Source organism: Lepus europaeus, chromosome 12 (genome assembly GCF_033115175.1).
Source record: "Lepus europaeus isolate LE1 chromosome 12, mLepTim1.pri, whole genome shotgun sequence".
Lineage (NCBI taxonomy): Eukaryota > Metazoa > Chordata > Mammalia > Lagomorpha > Leporidae > Lepus > Lepus europaeus.
This window is the reverse complement of record NC_084838.1, coordinates 45,659,802-45,680,245: the sequence shown is the minus strand read 5'-3', so window position 1 is coordinate 45,680,245 and position 20,444 is coordinate 45,659,802. Positions and strand designations below refer to the sequence as shown.

Genomic DNA, 20,444 nt, shown 5'->3' with positions numbered 1-20,444 from the left:
CTGTAACTCTGTCTTTCAAATAAATAAAATAAATCTTTTTTTTAAAAAAGAAATGATCATTAAAGTGAAGAGGCAACCAACAGAACTGGAGTAAATATTTGCAAACTATACAATTGATAAAGGATTAATAAGTAGAATATATAAAGAGATCAAGAAACTCAACAACAACAAAACAACTCAGTTAAGAAATGGTAAAGGACTTAAATGGAATTTTTCTAAAGAGGAAATCCAAATGGCCCAGAGATACATGAAAAAATGCTCAGGATCACTCGCTATCAGAGAAAGGCAAATCAAAATCCAATGAGGTTTCACCTCATCTCCATTAGAATGGCTTTCATACAGATATCAACAAATAACAAATGCTCTATGTGGAGTAAAAGGTGCCCTTATCCACTGTTGGTGGGAATATAATCTGGTAAAGCCACTATGGAAGACAGTATGGAGCTACCTCAGAAACCTGAATATAGCCCTACCATAGACCCAGCCCACTCTTGGGAATTTACCCAAGGGAAATGAAATCAGCATCTGAAAGAGCTATCTATACCTCCATGTTTATCACAACTCCATTCATAATAGCGAAGACATGGAAATCAACCCAAATGAGAGTCAACTGAAGACTGGATACAGAAATTTTATGGGAAATGTACAACATTGGAATACTACACAGCACTAATGAAATGGATGCAACAAAATTGATGAAACATCATACCTAATGAAATAATCCAATCCCAAAGGGACAAATACTTTATGTTCTCCCTGACTTATGACAACTAATAGAACGCTTAAAAGGCAATCTGTAGAAGTGAAATTGACACTTTGAGAAGCAATGACTTTGAACAACGCTTGCCTTGACTATTGAGAAACATTTTATTTTTTTCTTTTCTTTTATCTTATTTTACTTATCTTTTTTCTTTCATACTAATTGGTGAACTCTTTACTTAACATAGAGCTAACCATATATGTAAAAGTTAATTGAAAATAGATCTTAGTTAAAAATAAGAATAGAAAAAGAGAGGGGGCCGGCGGCGCGGCTCAATAAGCTAATCCTCTGCCTTGTGGTGCCGGCACACCAGGTTCTAGTCCCTGTCGGGGCGCTGGATTCTGTCCCGTTTGCTCCTCTTCCAGGTCAGCTCTCTGCTGTGGCCAGGGAGTGCAGTGGAGGATGGCCCAAGTGCTTGGGCCCTGCACCCCATGGGAGACCAGGAGAAGCACCTGGCTCCTGGCTTCAGATCAGTGCGGTGTGCCGGCCGCAGTGCACCGGCCGCGGTGGTCATTGGAGGGTGAACCAATGCCAAAGGAAGACATTCCTCTCTGTCTTTCTCTCTCACTGTCCACTCTGCCTGTCAAAAAAAAAAAAAAAAAAAGAAAGAAAGAAAGAAAGAAAGAAAGAAAGAAAAAGAAAGAGAGAGGGAAGAGGAAGTGGGGTGAGAGTGTGGGTAGGAGGGCAGGTACAGAGAGAAGAACCACTATGATCCTAAAGTTGTAATTGTGAAATGTATGAAGTTTGTAAATGTAAGGCAGTAAAGTTCTGCATACATCCCTAAGGACTTACTTCTATAGGTACAGCTTAAAAATTTGCCATGGTACCCCAAATCTCCTTAACCTGGGTGGTCAAAATAGCATTCTAAGTGTTACAGAAATCATATGGATACAATTAAGTGTTAAACTAATCATATAAATAGTGTTTGGTAATAATAATAGATAGAATTAAAAAGACTGAAGGCTCCAACATGGGAAGCAGTCCATAAAGCAGATTCACAGAATGACAATCACCTTAAACACCACTCTGACCTCAAAATCAACCCTTAAGGCATTCTGGTCTGGCTGAAAAGCCCAGAGGAGCATTTCAGGCATGAAGAGCCAAGATACTGTGGCAAAAAATGTTCTACATGAAGGGCCTCTGTGAGTGAGATCCCAGTGGAAATAAGCAGCCACCAAAGGATGTACTTTCCTCTGAAGGGAGGAAAGAGCTTCTACTTTGCCTATTGCTTTGTTGAAATACTGAAGGAGTTTATGGATCCAAAAGGGTTCCATAGCCTAGGCAGTTCATGTCAAGAGCCTTGGTGATCATTCATGTATACATGAGAGTGTTAATTATCAAATAAACAACAGGAGTCTCTGTGCACTAACTTCCCATGCAGGACCTCTGTCCTCAAAGAGTTATATTATGAGATTTAATAGTAAAACTTGTTCTCAAAGAAAATAAAAAATTAGTGACAAAAGTATACTAATGTAAGATAAATAGTCCCAACATTATAATTTGGGATGAAGAAGAAAATCCCACAAACTTCTTTTGAAAAATTATCTATTTTCCAGTTACTTGAGAATAAGGTAGATGAAGAACTGGGAAAGAAATAAGCTGAGGTAAAAAAGACACAGACCAGCCATGAGGTCTAGAGACGTTACAATATCCCAAATCCTATGTTTAGAGGGAAACAGAAATATAGGAGAAACTTAGAAAGTAGAAAATATAGCCTAAATAATAGAATAATAGATGATGTGATAGGAGAACCAAGGAGGCACAAATTCTTCAAAAGGCAAAGAATTAAGTTGCCTCATCATTTACATTCATATTGTCTCCTTTCTCTCCCTCCTTCCTTTCCTTTCTCTGTCTCTCTGTCACTCTCCACAGACACACACACACACACACACACATTCTCTAAACAATGAATCCCAAGTTGCAGTACTTAATCTGCAAGTCCAGTTTTGTCCAATCTTGAATAGCAAAAAATGGAATTACTGTATTTACAAATGGCTACTGCTTTATGGCCTTTTCAAGGCCTGAAAGAGAGTATAAATGTCATCTTGACATAGTGAAACATAAAAGACATTTTGGATATCAGTGCTCAGACTTTTAATATATACCAAACTCTAAGAGCTGCAATTATGTGATAGCAATAATCATGTGGGTAAATATAGTGTACATCTCAAAGATAATAAAAGAAATGTTCCTCCCAGGATGACTTTATGCTAAATATTCTCTTTGTAACACTTACATTTTAAATTTTTACTGTTCGTATTAAGATTTTCATTATAAGTGCATCAGAGGCCAGCGCCGCGGCTCAATAGGCTAATCCTCTGCCTAGTGGCACCAGCACACCGGGTTCTAGTCCCGGTCGGGGCGCTGGATTCTGTCCCGGTTGTCCCTCTTCCAGGCCAGCTCTCTGCTGTGACCCGGGAGTGCAGTGGAGGATGGCCCAGGTGCTTGGGCCCTGCACCCCATGGGAGACCAGGAGAAGCACCTGGCTCCTGGCTTTGGATCAGCGCGTTGTGCCGGCCGCGGTGGCCATTGGAATGTAAACCAACAGCAAAGGAAGACCTTTCTCTCTGTCTCTCTTACTGTCCACTCTGCCTGTCAAAAAAAATAAATAAGTGCATCAGACTTTTCATAATATACAGACTCAAAAGTAACAGAAATATTCTTCTATAAGCCAAAAAATGTAAATAAATTCTACTTTATTGAATCTATCCTTGATGTCTGCAGAAATTCAACAAATGATATTTACTTTTTGCTTTTAAGCATAGCAAAAAATTAGAAATTAACCAATGTTCACATAGGTAATTATATTGTTTAAAGTGTATGTAGGCTTTGCAGACACTGTTGTCGCCCGCAGCTGCTCTCTGTCAGCCATGGTCAACCCCACGGTGTTTTTCAACATCGCAGTCGACGGCGAGCCTTTGGGCCGTGTCTCCTTCGAGCTATTTGCAGACAAAGTTTCAAAGACAGCAGAAAACTTCCGTGCTCTGAGCACCAAAGAGAAAGGATTCAGTTATAAGGGTTCCTGCTTTCACAGGATTATTCCAGGGTTTATGTGCCAGGGTGGTGACTTCACATGCCACAATGGCACCGGCAGCAAGTCCATCTGTGGAGAGAAGTTCAAGGATGAAAACTTCCTGCTGAAGCACACAGGTCCTGGCATCTTGTCCATGGCAAACGCTGGGCCCAACACAAACGGCTCCCAGTTCTTCATCTGCTCTGCCAAGACTGAATGGTTGGATGGCAAGCATGTGGTCTTTGGCAGAGTGAAAGAGGGCATGAGCATTGTGGAAGCCATGGAGCACTTTGGGTCCGAGAACGGCAAGACCAGCAAGAAGATCACCATTGCCAACTGTGGACAACTCTAATGCATCTGACGAGTTTTATCTCACCCACCTGACCATTCCTCTAGCTCAGGAGAGCGCCCTGCACCCCATCTGCTCGTGACGCCCTGAATTGTGCTCTCCCTGCAGGTCTTTGGTTCCATGTTTTCCTTACTTCCCCTTCAAGTCTAGCGGAACTGCAGAGTTAAATGTTATGATTATGAAATAAAAACATAAACAACGAAAAAAAATGTATGTATGTCTGTGTCTATATAGAGTGGTATAAAACTATGTAATCATCATTCAAAAATATTTTGATATTATTGAATTTTTTATTGTGAACACACATTACATTTTTAAATGAGAAAAAAAAATTCTCAAAATATTATCATATGTGGAAGCTAAAAAACTTAATCTGACAACAGAATAGTAATTATTAGAGGATGGGGATGGTAGGGAGAAACAGCAGGATTGGGTAACAGGTATCAAATCAGAACAAGATTGAAAGAATAAGTTTCTAGTATCATATAGCGAAGTAGAATGACTGTAGTTTGCCATAATCTAGTATATATTTTATGAACAAATAGAAGAAAGGAGCTGCAAGGTTATAATCATAAAATAATGTCAAACAACAGGAAATGGTGATGACCTTTATGTGATTATTATACATTCCATAAATGCACTGAAATCTGCACTGCAGTCCATAAATAGGCAACAATATTGCTAATAAAATTTTAAATACTAAAATAACTCCTTTATCTTTATAATTGCATAAATAAATATTTATCTATAAGTGTGTTTAGATGTATTTAAATACTCAGATGTCAATCCATTATATCAAATAAATTAAATATATTACTATCTTACACCATAGAATGCATAGTAAATACTACTATGTATATTATACATGTAACATATATCCTATACACATACATATTTAAATGTATTATAGTATATAATAAATGGGGTATAAAGGATTGTTATTCTATAGATTACACATTGAATTATTGTGTGATATGATACATGCAATGAGAATCTGGCCATGCTTTATTTGTGCTTTTTTCCTTCAAGGATTTTGCTTCATTTATCAAAAACATTCTTTTATTTTGTTTATTCCTCTCCCTTCTTTATTTCACTGGTGTTATTTCATTAGTTTTGTACTTTTCTTCATTATGTACTTTCTTTAATTTATTGAATTTAAATACTTCTTAATTTGGTTGTTTACATCACAAAATCATTCATATTCAATTATATCGATTTTGCACATTAAATTCCCCACAAATGTTTCTTGTCTGCTACTTACTGATTTGATACATTCATTTTTTTAAATGATTTGCTTATTTATCTTAAAGTCAGAGTTACAGAGAGAGAGAGGGAGAGACAGAGAAAGGTCTTTCACCTGCTGTTTCCCTCCACAGATGGCCGCAATGGCCAGAGCTGAGTCAAGCCACAGCCAGGTCTCCCATGTGGATGGCGGGGGGCCAAACACTTGGGCCATCTTCTGCTGCTATTCCCAGGGGACTAGGAGAGAGATGGGTTGAAAGCAGAGCAGCCAATATTCAAATCGGTGCTCACATGGGATACCAGCATAACAGGCAGCGGCTTTACCAACTATACCACAATGCCACCCCATGTACATTCATTTATATTGTCAATTAGATATCGACAATAAATAGTAAATTAAATATTTGTAATTTAATTATAATTTTAAAATTTCCCCATTGTTAAATAGAAGTGTATTTGGAATACAATAGTGGGGCCAGTGCTGTGGTGTAGTGGGTAAAGCTGCCACCTGCAGTGCCAACATCCCATATGGGTACCAGTTTAAGTCCAGGCTGCTCCACTTCTGATCCAGTTCTCTGCTATGGCTTGGGAAAGCAGTGTAAGGTGGCCTAGATTGGGCCCCTGCACCCACATGGGAAACTTGAAAGAGGCTCGAGGCTCCTGGCTCTTGGCTTCTGCCTGAAGATCGGCACACCTCTGGCTGTTGCAGACTTCTGGGGAGTAAACCAGTGGATGGAAGACCTTTCTCTCCCTCTCTGCCTCTCTGTAACTCTGTCTTTCAAATAAATAAATAAATCTTTAAAAAAAGAAATAAAATAGTATAAGATTGAAAATATTAAAGTTGATTTATATTTCTCTTTGTTTAAAAAAATATAGAGCTAACTTTAAAACAGATTAAGTAAAATCACTTCTCTGAGTAGTATTTCAAAAACTTTTTTCATAAAACAATTATTTTTTGATTTGTCCAAAGTATGTTTCTAAAAATGTTGCAGAATATATTTACTAATTCTTCATTCATTCATCTGTTTACTCAACATACCTTCATTTAATATTCACTTCATGTCAATCACTACTAAGTTCCATGGGTAAAGATATGGAGGAAGCAGCACATTGGTCTTTGAGGAATCCCAAATGCCATAAAAATAAGAATGTGATGGAAAAAGATTATGCTCATTTAGATCTATTTGCTACTATGCATTCTGACACCACTAACGTTATAAACTGATGGGTATACTGTCAGTTCAGGAATAAATTGTATAGATGCAATTCTCTAGATGGTAATACAATCTAACAACCATACCATCCTTAAAAAGGAACCCAATCTGTGGCAGCAGTGGAACCAAATACCACAATGCAAGCAGACAGGTTTATCTTCCCTTACCTCTTCTTGTCATCCTGGCTGATAGCCCCTGATTTTCTAGATCCCCACAGCCGAATAAGGACTCTCAACCAATTCACTGCCTTGTCTGGCAATTTATGTATTTGGAATATATTTGCTTAAGAATTTCACAGCCAGGGAAAGCATGTAAAGTAATTCATAAAAGATGGCCCATGATTACATTTTGCATGCTTATTAAAAAGAGTAAATGGATCAAAAGAATCATGCATACATTTTCCTGGGGGTTCTGGATTAAATAGGATATGTACTTAAAGCACAATTTATAATCTTAGAACCTCCTTCAACCCCAGAGTGTCTGTTTATAACCTTAGTGCTAAATCTAAGGCAGAGTAAATGAGCCTTCTGTAATGAAAAATATCAAAGTCAGAGCTATAAACAACTGTATAGAGAGCTCTGTGCTGAATTTGTAGATTCTAACCATTGTTCAAGGTGAGGAAATCAATGACAGCACATGCAAAATAAAAAGAAAAATCATTCACTGAACCTCAAGAGATACTTTGTTCTCTGTGCTTTACTTTTCTATATAGTATTTTTATTCCTGATCAAGTTCTTTTCCCAGGGAGTGCTAATAGGCTAAAGGCTACAGAAGTCTGTTTTGTTCTATAAACCAGCAGGATCAAAGAATGCTCTGTGGAAAACTTAATACTACTTCTGACTTTTTCCAAGAGGGCTGCTATCTCTCTACCATAACTTTTGATGTCACATTGAAGCCTCTTTTCTAAGTTCTTCAAAATATTTAACAAGCTTTAAGAAACAGAAATACAGCTCACTTAAAAAAATGTAGGTCATTTGATTCACAGATTCATTAAGAGTGTACAACCTACTGAACAAATAATACAAGGGGTAGAGTGGGAGCTATTTTATAATATTTCCTGAAATGTCAGGTTTCTAAAAATATTAGCCAGTACATACCAGGTGCTAGACTCAATGTTGTGTAATTTACTTGGATTAAAATATCCAGGCTTCATGACAACCTTAGGAAGCAGGTAAGACTGTTAATCACAGTTTACTTAAAGGAAAGAAGTTTAGAGAACTTAAGACTAAATAATTTATCCAACATCAGGTAGAGCTTAAAGGTCTATGACTTCATTCTCCTTTATTCATTAATTTTGAACTAAACCAAAGTTAAATCTTTATGCCTTTATATATTACATTATATTAAATATTATACATTTTATATGCATTAAATTATATCATATATAATATTATATATATTTAGAAGTATCTATTTGAGAAGGAGAGGCAGAGAGAGAAAGAGAGAAAAACGAGAGAGAAGGAACCTTCCAGCTGCTGTTTCACTCCCCAAATGGTCATAACAGCCAGGGCTAGGCCTGGCCAAAGGCAGGGGCCTGGAACTCCATCCAGGTCTCCCATGTGGGTGGCGGGGGCCCAAGCACTCAAACCATCTTATGCTAGTTTCATTAACAGGCATGTTAGCAGGGAGCTAGATTGGAAATCAAGATTTGAGCTGGTGCTCATAGCGGATGCTGGAATACAGGTAGTATGTTGAAAAAAATCTATATATAGCATATGTAGATTTTGATAATTATATATCATTTTTAAATAGCTATATATAGCTAAAGGCTACCTTATAAGAAAACACAGTTAACTACTATCTCACTGAAGTAAAAAAATGATGAATTTCCTTAATTAGCAATAACCCATAAGATACATATGACACTGGATGCTAGGAGCTCTTCCTCATACTTCCTAACTGAAATATCATGTAATTCTAATAACAGTTTCTTAAACAGGGTTCAATACTTTATTACTGACAAAAGTTAAAGCTCAAAGATATTAAGTATCTTGCCCAATTTATCACAGTTTGTTCAACTCTGTTGTATTCCAGACTCTACGGGCATATCACATGTCTCCATGAAACACAACATATCAGTTGTGTTCCTTTTAATAAAATGGTTGAATCTCCTTTTGATCACTTCATATAAAAATGACAGATAACTGGATATACATTGCAAGTGTTGTGTGTTTCCTGCTTTAAGATAAAAGTCAAACTGAATTCAACTTTAGAAAAACAGAATGTTTCACCTACTATATTAATTTCTATCCCCTAAGTCATTCACAATTAAAACAATGTGATTACCTACAAGATTTTTTTTTTTATTCAGAGTAACTGAGGACATAACTCTATCTTTGCTCCAAATGCAACAATGTGATGAATTCCTGGCACTGTTCTAGGAATTTAATGATGATCTACAAATGCCTGAACTCTGATAATGGCATTGACATGCATAACAGTTATAGAATGAGACTATAATGGATGATTACTGTTATTACTTTATTACAGTCTTTTCAATCAGGTTTTTTACCCAAATAGTAACTAAGTGTTAAAAAATCCTAATTGCGCCATTCACTATATTTTTTAAGTTTATGTTTATTATAGTATTGCTAAATAATATTTAGGATAATTTAGAGTCTTAAATATAGGCCTGTATTTTATTCCCCTTATATTCTTCTACCTCTCTAGTTGTGAGAAAATCATGTAATCAGATTTGTACAGGAAAGTGTTTGCTGCTATTACAATGTTCTAACCCATACAGAAATACTTTTTAGAGCATATCTGATGGTTAAATGTGATCCAAAACACACAGAAACATTCAAATCCATATCCTCATTCAGTCAACAAATTGATTCAACATTTACTCTGGGTCAGATACTCTTCCAGATGCCAAAGATGCACATGTGTATGTGTGTGTGCAAATTTTCCTTACATGGAAAATTAGTGACATATAAAATCCAGTTCAGGGTATGGCACTGTAGTGTATCAGGTAAAGCCACTGCCTGCAGTGCTGGCGTCACATATGGGCACCAGTTCAAGACCCGGCTGCTCCACTTCCGATCCAGCTCTCTGTTTGGCCTGGGAAGCAGTAGAAGATGGCTCAAGTCCTTGGGCCCCTGCACCTGTGTAGGAGACCAGGAAGAAGCTCTTGGCTCCTGGATTCGGAACAGCGCAGTTCCGGCCATTGAAGCCATCTGAGGAGTGAATCAGCGGATGGATGACCTACCTACCTCTCCCTCTCCCTCTCCCTCTCCCTCTCCCTCTCCCTCTCTCTTTCTCTGCCTCTCTGTAACTCTGCCTTTCAAATAAATAAATAAAATCTTTTTAAAAAATCCAATTCAAAGATTATTGTGAAGTGCACTGTGTCAGTACTGAAGAACACAGAGGGACTCCCAACCCAGCCGTCAGCACCTACGGGTGACAGAATATATGCCAATAAATGTTTCTTGAAGAATTATGTGAGTCCAAACTAAAATCTTAGTGGGAGCTGACTAAGTAAAACGGAATATGGAGGGGATGTTTTAGCAAAAATATTGTAGCAGAAGCCTTCTGATTTATATAGGGAAACCTCAAGCAATTCTGTATTTCTCAGCTAGTCTGGGCAAGATCTTTCAGGACCAATATGCCCTATTAATAAGAAGCTAGGACTTTATTCTACAAGATTGAGTAATCGCTATGGAGTTTCAAAAGGAGTGACATAAATTCTAGTTATAAATAGATCATTGTAGAGACAGGACAACTAGTAAGAATAATTTTACAACAGACTATGATAGAGATATTAGGGGTTTGATCCAGGATCCTCTCAATGAGATTGAATAAGAAGGAAAAGTAGAGTAAGATGTAAGATTAAGCTTTGGGACCCCTAGGTTTGGTTGTTCAGAGCAAATAATAAGTTTAGTTTCAAGTAAATATATTAGAAACGCCTATGAACTGTGCACATGGAGTGATTGGTCTTAGATAGGGTCAAGAAACAACCAGAAAGAAGACTATATTTCAGAGAAGTTTCAGGAATTTTGCATCTTATTAACACTGGCATCTAAACTGAGCTACCCTTTCATGATCAAGAAAGCACAACTAAGAAAACTGAGTGTAAGATAATTGAATCATGGGTTGTCATCTTGTATATCAAAAATGATAGAGCAGATACGGCCTGTCTTTAAATCTACTAAATGAGGAGACAGGTTTCAGTACTTACGGGATAAATTCAAGAGTTTCTTTGCCTCAGAAAAGTGAAAGATACGTAATAAATTATTTAAATAAAATGTGAATTGAATTTTTTTTCAAACCAATAGGAACACTAAACTCAATGAAAGAGAACATCAATCTTTCTTGATCCCATATTTTTAAAGAAACAAATTAGTATTAGGATTATATTGCAAGAAAATTATCAAAGGAAATTCCTAAGTATTTTCAGACATACAAAAAAACAATCACTGCAATCTCCTACATACTATGTACTTAAATTACTGGATAATAAGGATTAATGTTCAGAAGCACGATTTGGGGGCATTGCAAGTTTCCTTAATTATCAATACTGTATTATACTTCCTTACACAAGGAATTCATACATGCACATTTAAAAAGGCTTACCTAGGCAGCTTAAGATGTCACTTAGGATCCCTGCATCACATATTGAATGCCTAGATTTGATTCCCAGCTCTGCTCCCAATTCCAGCTTCCTGCTAATATGCACACTGGGAGACAGTAGGTAGGCGATGGCTCAAGTATTTGGGTCCTTACCACCCATATAGGAGACCCAGATTGAATTCTCAGCTCTTGGCTTTGACCTTGCCTAGCCTTGGCTATTGTGAGCATTTGAAGATTGAATCTCTTGAACCAGTGAATAGGAGTTATCTTGAAATCTCTCTCCTGCTCTCTCTCTTCCTACCCCTCTTACTCCCCCAATCCCATCTTTCAAATAAACAAAATTAAAAACTAAAAATTTAAAATGTCTCTCCCAATGACAGTCAAAACAAAAGAGTTTCTTGCTTAACTTAAAGTTAATTAAATTAATGAGAAAGAAATCCAGATTCTACTCTTTTACATCACTTAAGGTCACCTTTCCATTTTTTACTATCTTTAAATACTTTAAACTTTATGAAGTTTCCATAAAAAGAGGCAGTCATGAACACATTCCCTGATCAAATAAGTAATAATGACATGAAGTTAAAAAAAAAAAAAGACAGATAAAAATAAATGCATTCATTTTGGAGATAATTCTCAGGTTTGAATTTGTCTTCATAAGGATCACATAGAGAGAAATTTAGGTCTCAGTTTGTCTAGACAGGGTGTTTATGTGAGGCAAAATTTGAAAGCCATTAAAACCAATCTGAATGACTAGATTTATCCCACTTACATGACTCTAGGAGCTCAATCCTCAGACCTATTGATTTAGGTAATCTATAGATACAAGGAAACATCGCTTCAGCACCTTTCTAAAATTTAGACAGAGTAAGCTGATAGTTAAGCCTCTTAGCAGCTTCAACATAAAATTTGAGACAGAACAACCATTTTCTCTCAAGCTGTTACTCAATGTCCTTATCTTGTGAAATACAGTGGTCAAACAAATAACTAGGACATGAAAAGCAAGGATTAGAGAAAAAGAATAAGGGAGGTTGAAAGTATCATAAAATAAAGGCCCACCTGCTTTTTTAAGAGCATAAACAAATAACTAGCGTATCACGTGATGATAATTAAAATAATGTCCTTATTCCTTAGATGCATTTTGTTTTTCTAAATGCTCCCACTTATTTATCTAACATCATCTGCACATCAACCTCATCAAGTAGACAGATACTTTTTTTTTCCAGATAAAGCAAGATCATTGACAACACCTAAATAAAAAGGAGTAGCCACTATGTGCTCATTATACATTAATCTTCACAATCATTGTGTTAAATATGTAGTACTCTTACTTCTGTTTTATAAACAGATATAGAGAGATACTAATTGTCTTGGTAACTTAAGTCACTTAAATATGGCACAGTTAAAATTAAAGTGGCATAGTTTATAGCGCTGAGTATGTTTTTGTTTTCACTTTTGTTTCCCAATAAGCTACATTGTTTCCTGTGGGGAAATTAGACACACAAGGCAATTCAAAGACGATGCCCAAAGGAAGTAAGGTGGGTAGAACACAAACTTGTTTACCACCAAAGCTAATTGGCTGTGCAGCATCAGGGGAAGTGACGACAACTGATAAACAAGTGTATAGACATATGGCTAGTCCTATAAAACTAGCCCAGTAAAATGACCTTTAAGAGATTGGTTGGTCCTTATGTCCTGCCGCAATGACTCTGCAGTTTTGTGCTTTAAAAGGCTTTGTTATGAGTGCAATAAATGAGTTCTTTCTAGACTTGGCTCCCAGCTGTATCTGATTGTCTCCGGGATCACGAGGCTGGGAACCAGGCAAGCTGCGCACTTAGCATCCTCGGGGCCAAGTCCATCCTTGTATGGGTGGAATAAGACCCTGCAGTTTCCCATGAAAAAATGAATGTCTTCCAAATACTTAATTGGAAATCCTTAGGATTAAGTCTTTTGAATGTTCTAGAAGCATTTTTTTAAGTCAAAAGCATATTATATATTTTCTCTTATTTGTAGTATCTAGTATATAAAGTACAAAAAAATGTGAGTGACATTGACATAATTTGATTATCCTCTAAAACCCTTTGCTACATTCCTGTGGAACAGTGGTCTTTCTATATTTTACTTGTTGAACACAATATCTAGAAGAGCATTAAACCTGTAATTATGATGTAAATTCAAAGTATGTTATTCTAAAAATTAGAAGAAAAAAAGGAAGAAAGGAGGAGGAATTGCATCTTTGAAATACATGAAATCTGTTCTCCTTATATTAATTTAAAAAAAGAAAAAAACGGAGTGTGGTTTCTTTTTGCCTTCATCTAGAGAGTACATTTTGAAATAATACCCATTTATAGATTCATTAAATTGAGTCCTCTCTTGACCTTAAGAAAGAGAAGTACTAAACACATATTGAGAGCTGAGAATGTGTTAACTGCTTATCATCAGAAATGCTCTTCAAGATTTTTCATATTTCAAAAAAGAAGAAATAAGGAACAGAGAGTACTTTTCCATGCCTGTTAAATCTAGAAGTCATGGGAGTAGACTGTGTCCCCAATGCTAGCCACATTACACTGAAACTCATCTATTACATGAGATTCTCTACTGGGTTTTGTTCCCATTTGCCTCATTGGAATCTGCTTTGAGGATTTAATAGCCTAATTTCACAACTCTGTAAGCTTAGTGTAATTCTTATACCTAATACAGTCCTCAAAACTTAGGAAAATGTCATAAAGCAAAGCCCAAGAAAAAAGGGCAAGAATTGGTTCATAGAGGATTGAAGAAAATGAAAACAAAACAAACCACAACTGAAGCAGAAAGAATCATCCTTGTTTTACTCTGAAAGTAAATTTAAGAACAAATGAGACTATAGCATTCTACTTTTCATTCACCTTTTGCTTCAGAGAGAGCAGCCATCAGAATGGGCTGATCACGTTATTACTTAAATTTCTCACTTCTTGCCACCCACATCATCCAGCTAAGCTCTATCATCTTTTATTCCCCTTGGCAACATGAGTGACTACTAATCTGAGTCAACTGTAGAGACCTTGTCAGGCATGGTTGGGATTTATTTCTATAGACATGTCATAGACGTGGATTCATGTCACTCAAAATGTAAGATACGCAGCGTACAATCTGTTTTTTTTTTTTCCGCATCTGTTGCTGAGGGAGAAAGAGAAATATCAAAAAACAGTTTAGTTTACTCTCAAGAAAGTTTAAGAAAGAATGCTTTATCAAACCCTAAAATTATTTTAAGTATATACTGTTTTGTTTTATATAAATAATATGCATATACTAATGAAGTCACATTAACCAAATAAAATGTTAGCATTCAAAGCTTAAGTTTGTACTACTTTAAGAACTCAAATTGAGTTATCAGTCACGCTCCTATCTAAACAGTGCAATGGAATAATAAAATCCGTAAGAATACTGAAATGCTAAAAACAAAGTTTTAACATTTAACAGATAGATATTCCATATTTTTCAGAATGACTGCTAATATAAAATTAAAATTGATAAATGCTTAGCAAGACAAACCAAAAACGAAGATTAAGTATAAAAGGTAATAAGCTGTAAAGTAACTCTAGCTTTTGACCTGAGAGAATCAGGGAACCAATGGGTGATTTTGAGCTGGTTTGAGATTTAAGGAGATTCCAATTACTCCAGCTGCTGTGTGGAGAAAATACTATAAAGAGGCAAATTTGGAAGCAAGAAGACCAGTCAGGAGGAAGCTTTAGTAAACTAGGTGAGAACTAGTGACTTGGAACAGAGAGCTAGCAGTAGAGATAAGGAATTGATATATGCATGAAGAAAACAGAATATTCAAGAATGATACTTTTGGCTTGAAAGACCAAGAGTAGAATTGTCATTAAATGAAATAAAGTACACATTAGGTATACCAACCTTCTTCCTTATTATTTAGACAGTTAAATGTTCAATTTTGTATGTAATACATTTAGGGTGCAGAAAGGACATTTAAATATATAACTGAATTTAGAAATCTGGAGTTCAGGAGAGAGTTTGAGCTAGAAACATGTATCTATGACTCATCAGCATCTTGTTAGCCACTGGAGGGTCTGGAGTCCTGGAAGCCAAGAGAAGAAAGTGCTTCGAAGACAAGGGAGCCATTCATTGGCCGTTTTTAAATCTAACTTCCATTTGAGAACATTAAAAAATACCAGGCATTGGAAGCATACTTATATTGCAGATTTCACAGAAGAATTTTGTAGCACTTTCTGCTAAAGGCAATATCTAGCTCAAAAAGCATACTTCTACAAAGTAAAAGCATGTTATTTTATTTGGAATGTAGACTGAACAGATTTTACAAACAAAACCAAAGTACTTAGTATTCCTGATCAATATATTAAAAGTCCCATAATTTACTAGATATGCAGTTGCAATCTCATTTGTAAAACCTACATATTTATATATAAACCTGCTATTTGACAAAAATGACATGTAGTCCAAATTGGGGAAGGCAGCAACTTGCTCTTGGAGTTTCTCAATATCAAAATAAGTGCACTAAAAATCTCTGAGAAAGTCGAGGGATGGGTGGAAGAACATAATTTTCAGCCTAAGAAGACATGATACACTATTTTCATTACACTACAACTGGGACAATAATAATTATTTTTTGAGACAAGGACACACACACACACACAGTCGGACAGATAGAACTCCCATCTGCTGGCCCATTCTCCAAATGCTTGCAATGCCCAGGGTTGGGCATGCTGAAACCAGGAACCTGGACTTGATCCAGACCTCCAATTACTTGAGCCATGACCTGTTGCCTCCCCAGGTACACATTATGAGGAAGCTGGAATTGGAAGCTAGAGTTGAGGCTTGAACCTAGACACTCCAATATGGGATGCAGGTTGTCCATCCAATGGCTTATCCACTAGGCAAAACACCTGCCCCTAATCACTTTTTGTTCAGCGCTTTTTATACACCAGGTACATTGTTTTATTTCCTATCCTGTCGTTTACTTTCAAAGTTCCTAGATACTGCTATTGCTGTTTTTAAGATAAGAAAACCCTGTCTTGTATTATATGACATTTCCATTGACATCCAGATGGTAAAATGGTCAGAACTGGAAACTTTCCAATAGATTAGAAGTCAGAATTTCTTAGGGTAAATTCCTTTCTTTGTCTTAGATAATCTGGCATCTTGAGTGAGTCACTTGGAATATCTGGGACACAAGTTACCCAACTGTAAATTTATGGAAATTAGCAACTTACAGGCTAATCATGAATAGAAACTGTAAGATAAGAAGACACACATAGTAAGAATTCCTTTACTTAGGAGAATGCTCTGAAGAAAAAAAGCCATACCAAGGTGGAAGGTGAAGATTGAGACAGAGTTACGTTGGTCTAAGATGCTAGTATCTAAGTCACTAGTGTGATTTACACACACACACACACACATACACAGAGAGAGAGAGAGACAGACAGAGAAACAGAGGAAGAGAAAGAAAATCTCGAGGAGCAGTAGAGGAGGAAAAAATAGTCTCCTGTCTCTAAGATGAAGGATATATACCCCCAATTAATATATTTGACACCATTAAGACTGAAACTTACACTGACCTCTGAACCTCAGGTAATGGCTCAGATACTTACTGAAAAAATAAACCTAGGAGTAACAGAGAATTGCCAGGATTACTCTTGTATAACTCAAACTTTTAGTATTAGAATAATGGATTGTTGGGTATAATTCTGCTTTGAGGCCTGGAGCTTTTGTCCAGTGCCACTTGAACATGATTATAAAAAGGCACTGTTTCTTACCTACAAACATAGAGTTTTAATATTAAAATTATCCATGAGATCTAAACCATTATAACTCATATACAAACCATGAATTCATTATTTAGAATCATGATGTATCAATATTCTATCACTTATTACCTTCAATAATTTTTCATCCATTTAAGAGCTCCAAGATTGGATCTTTGTGGCCAGCACCACAGCTCACTAGGCTAATCCTCCGCCTGCAGCGCCGGCACCCCGGGGTTCTAGTCCCGGCTGGGACACCAGATTCTGTCCGGGTTGCTCCTCTTCCAGGCCAGCTCTCTGCTGTGGCCCGGGAGTGCAGTGGAGGATGGCCCAAGTGCTTGGGCCCTGCACCCGCATGGGAGACCAGGAGGAAGCACCTGGCTCCTGGCTTTGGATCAGTGCAGTGCGCTGGCCATAGTGGCCATTTTGGGGGGTGAACCAAGGGAAGGAAGACCTTTCTCTCTGTCTCTCTCTCTCACTGTCTAACTCTGCCTGCCAAAAAAAAAAAAAAAAAAGATTAGATCTTTGCTTAGACTATCTGAAATGATCACTCTAAGAACTCTATTGTCCCACAGGATAACACAGTTGATAATCTAGAGCCCAAAAGCATCCCAGAAATTTCTATTTTTTTTTTACTATGAGTTTGTTACAAATATATTGTCAGAAAAAGGAATATAAAATTAAAAATCACTGAATGTCATTTTCCTAATCATATATAAATTACTCAAGTAATTATAGGTTTTCAGCACCTACCATATCAGCTTGAGGGTATTTTAGGTGACTAATTTTTAGGCCTGGTCTGAGTTAACTTTTTAGTTGCCTTCCTTCCAGGTTTTTATTAGAATTGTTGTCAAAGAAAGAAACAAACAGTACTGTTCTCCCATCATCCCCTTGTAGGCTGTGATTCTCCCTTGACAAGTCCAAATGCAGCTATCAGAGGATAAACGGGTTGTACTTTAGTAATCCTAGTACTAAGATTCTGTTAAAGGTCTTGATCCTTCTTTCCCATAAACAAGTTGCCAAAGCTGACACCTCTGAGAGTACCTGAAATATTTTTCTTTAAAGTTATAATTTAGAACCCTAACAACTAACCTTAGCTGTTCTACTTTCCTATTTATGCCTAATGTAAATGCTATTCCCAAACCATATCAGAGGCAATAAAGATTTAGCCCATTCAATTTCATACTGTAATCCAGAGAAAATTGGATCTAAAATCTGTATTTTAGGACATTCACACCAATTGATACATTAAGCAGATAAGCCCACCATATAAGACTATAAACACACTCAACATTGCACAGTATCTGATTCTCAGATATTAGGCAAGGAAAATTACCTCTGTTCTTTAGACACTTAATACCAGACTTAAATTTAAAGTACATTTAGTGACAATAAGGCAGTATCATGTTGAATTTCCTGCTATGTTATCTATAGAGAAACCATTTCAAAACACTGATAGGATAGCATCAGTTAAAGAAGATACTGGTGTTAAGTCATAAAAGTGCTGAACTCTAAAAATGTTAAAACACAGAATATTGGTACTTTCTAAGCTGCAGTTGAAAAAAGATTGCATCATTCTTTTTTTTTTTTTAAAGTGCCTTCTCAAACTGACATTTAATACTCTCAATTTTTGATGAAGAAAAGAATGAATTGGATCAGCAATCCTCATTAACCCAGAATACAAATATATCTTGTGGACAAATTAGCAGATGATTTTAATTAGATAATGTGGAGTAGGGTACAACAACAAATTATATTTTTAGGAGAAAATAACCATAGTGATATCATTCACTTTCTGTTTACAAATTTTAAAAAATGCTAACATTGTAAATTTGACATGAGTTATCCTGACCTATTTTCTAATACAGAGTTCATTAATTTATAACAACAATTTACCAGATAAAATTACCAATCTTCCTCAAACTCAGGTACAATGAAGAGGTCTTTTTCTTACAAATATACATAAAATCCTATGTAAATTCACCCAACAAGACTGAAGCTAGCAACAATATGACATATGTAACACACAGCCTGAAAAGGGACTTTATGTTATACTACAAAGCATTTGGAGAATGACTCCTATCCTGAATCAATCCCCTGTGTAAATCAACACCAGGGGCTGCCGCTGTGGCCTACGGGTTTAAGCTACCGCCTGTAATGCCGGCATCCCATATGGGCACCGGTTCGAGTCCTGAATGCTCTACTATGTTCAATCTAGCTCTCTGCTATGACCTGGAAAAGCAATGGAAGATGGCCCAAGTCCTTGGGCTCCTACACCCATATGGGAGACCCAGAAAAAGCTCCTGGCTCCTGGCTTTGGACTGGCCTAGCTCCGGCCATTGCAGCCATTTGGGGAGTGAACCAGAGGATGTAAGATAGCCCTCAACCCCCCACTCCCCCGCCATCTCTCCTTCTCTCTTTGTGTACTGCAAAATAAATAAGCAAATAAACACCAGCTATAGAGCATATCTTTTAGGGCAGTAGGAATAGGCTTCAAAAATAATTGTTTCATGGTTCTTGAGGACCCTCTCACTTCAACAGATAGTCTGTACTGATATGTGTGTACACTGTCAGTTCATTATATTCCATTTATGCTTTTTGAACACATGGAATTCTTAAAAATTAGGCTCCCTTCAATTTTGATATGTAACTGCATTTTCTAGACATCATTTATGCCACCATATATTACCGCATTCTGGCACAATTTATGATACCATTATGGAATAGTTTTAGTATATTGCCCTGTTCTGTCATAAGTAAATAATTGTATATGGCCAAATCCAAGTTCAAACTAAATTAAATTTGTTTTTATGTCTACAAACACGGGTTCCTCAAAGAGTTCATGGGAAATGTGCATTACTATTTTTAAAAATATTTTTAATGTATTTATTTGAAAGAGGAAGATAGCTTGCATCTGTTGGTTCATTCTGCAAATGCTCCTTTAAGCTCTGATCAAAGTCAGCAACTGTAGGAACCCACTTACTTAAGCTATCACATTTGCATTCCATGATTTGCATTTGCAAGATCATGGATTCAGGAGCCAGAGTTGGGAATTTAAGGTAGTCCTTGTGATAAGGACATGCATATTTTAACCATTAGGCTAAACACTCCTTCCAAGCATTATTTTTAAACTGAAGTTTTTAGGAACTTTTTGAAGCTCCCATGTGTAGATAATATTTTCTTTGTAAGATATCATTTTTACCAGTGGATAGATATCACTGAGTTCAGTACACAAAAGTATCTACCTGGATCAATCACATATCAACTCTGAGGATTTTACATTCTAGTATCAAAAATTTGCTTATGACATATTGAAACGATCTGAAATCTAACACTATGTTCAATGATATATGACATAGCTTCTTGAAATTGAAGCTTTCTGGATTCCAAAAGTGACATCTTTGGAGAAGATTCAAGGAAAGCCATTGTCTTGATCACAGGCATGGTAAACCAGAGCTACTGAAAAATGAAGACACTGATTTTATTTAGTTAGGGACAGCCGATGGAGTAATTTTCTTTTACGCCATACTGATATGAA

At 36.5% G+C, this 20,444-nt stretch overlaps 1 protein-coding gene across 1 annotated transcript; it reads left to right on the top strand.

Annotated features, from left to right (window-relative positions):
- The first annotated feature begins 3,630 nt into the window (after positions 1-3,630).
- On the top strand, positions 3,631-4,277 carry LOC133771253 (peptidyl-prolyl cis-trans isomerase A-like). The gene has a single exon (XM_062207002.1). The coding sequence runs from the start codon at positions 3,631-3,633 to the stop codon at positions 4,123-4,125; it is 495 nt and encodes a 164-aa protein (XP_062062986.1). The 3' UTR covers positions 4,126-4,277.
- Positions 4,278-20,444: the final 16,167 nt, after the last annotated feature.

Coding starts and splice junctions, on each gene's coding strand:
- LOC133771253 (XM_062207002.1), top strand. CDS start 3,631: ATGGTCAACCCCACGGTGTTTTTCAACATCGCAGTCGACGGCGAGCCT.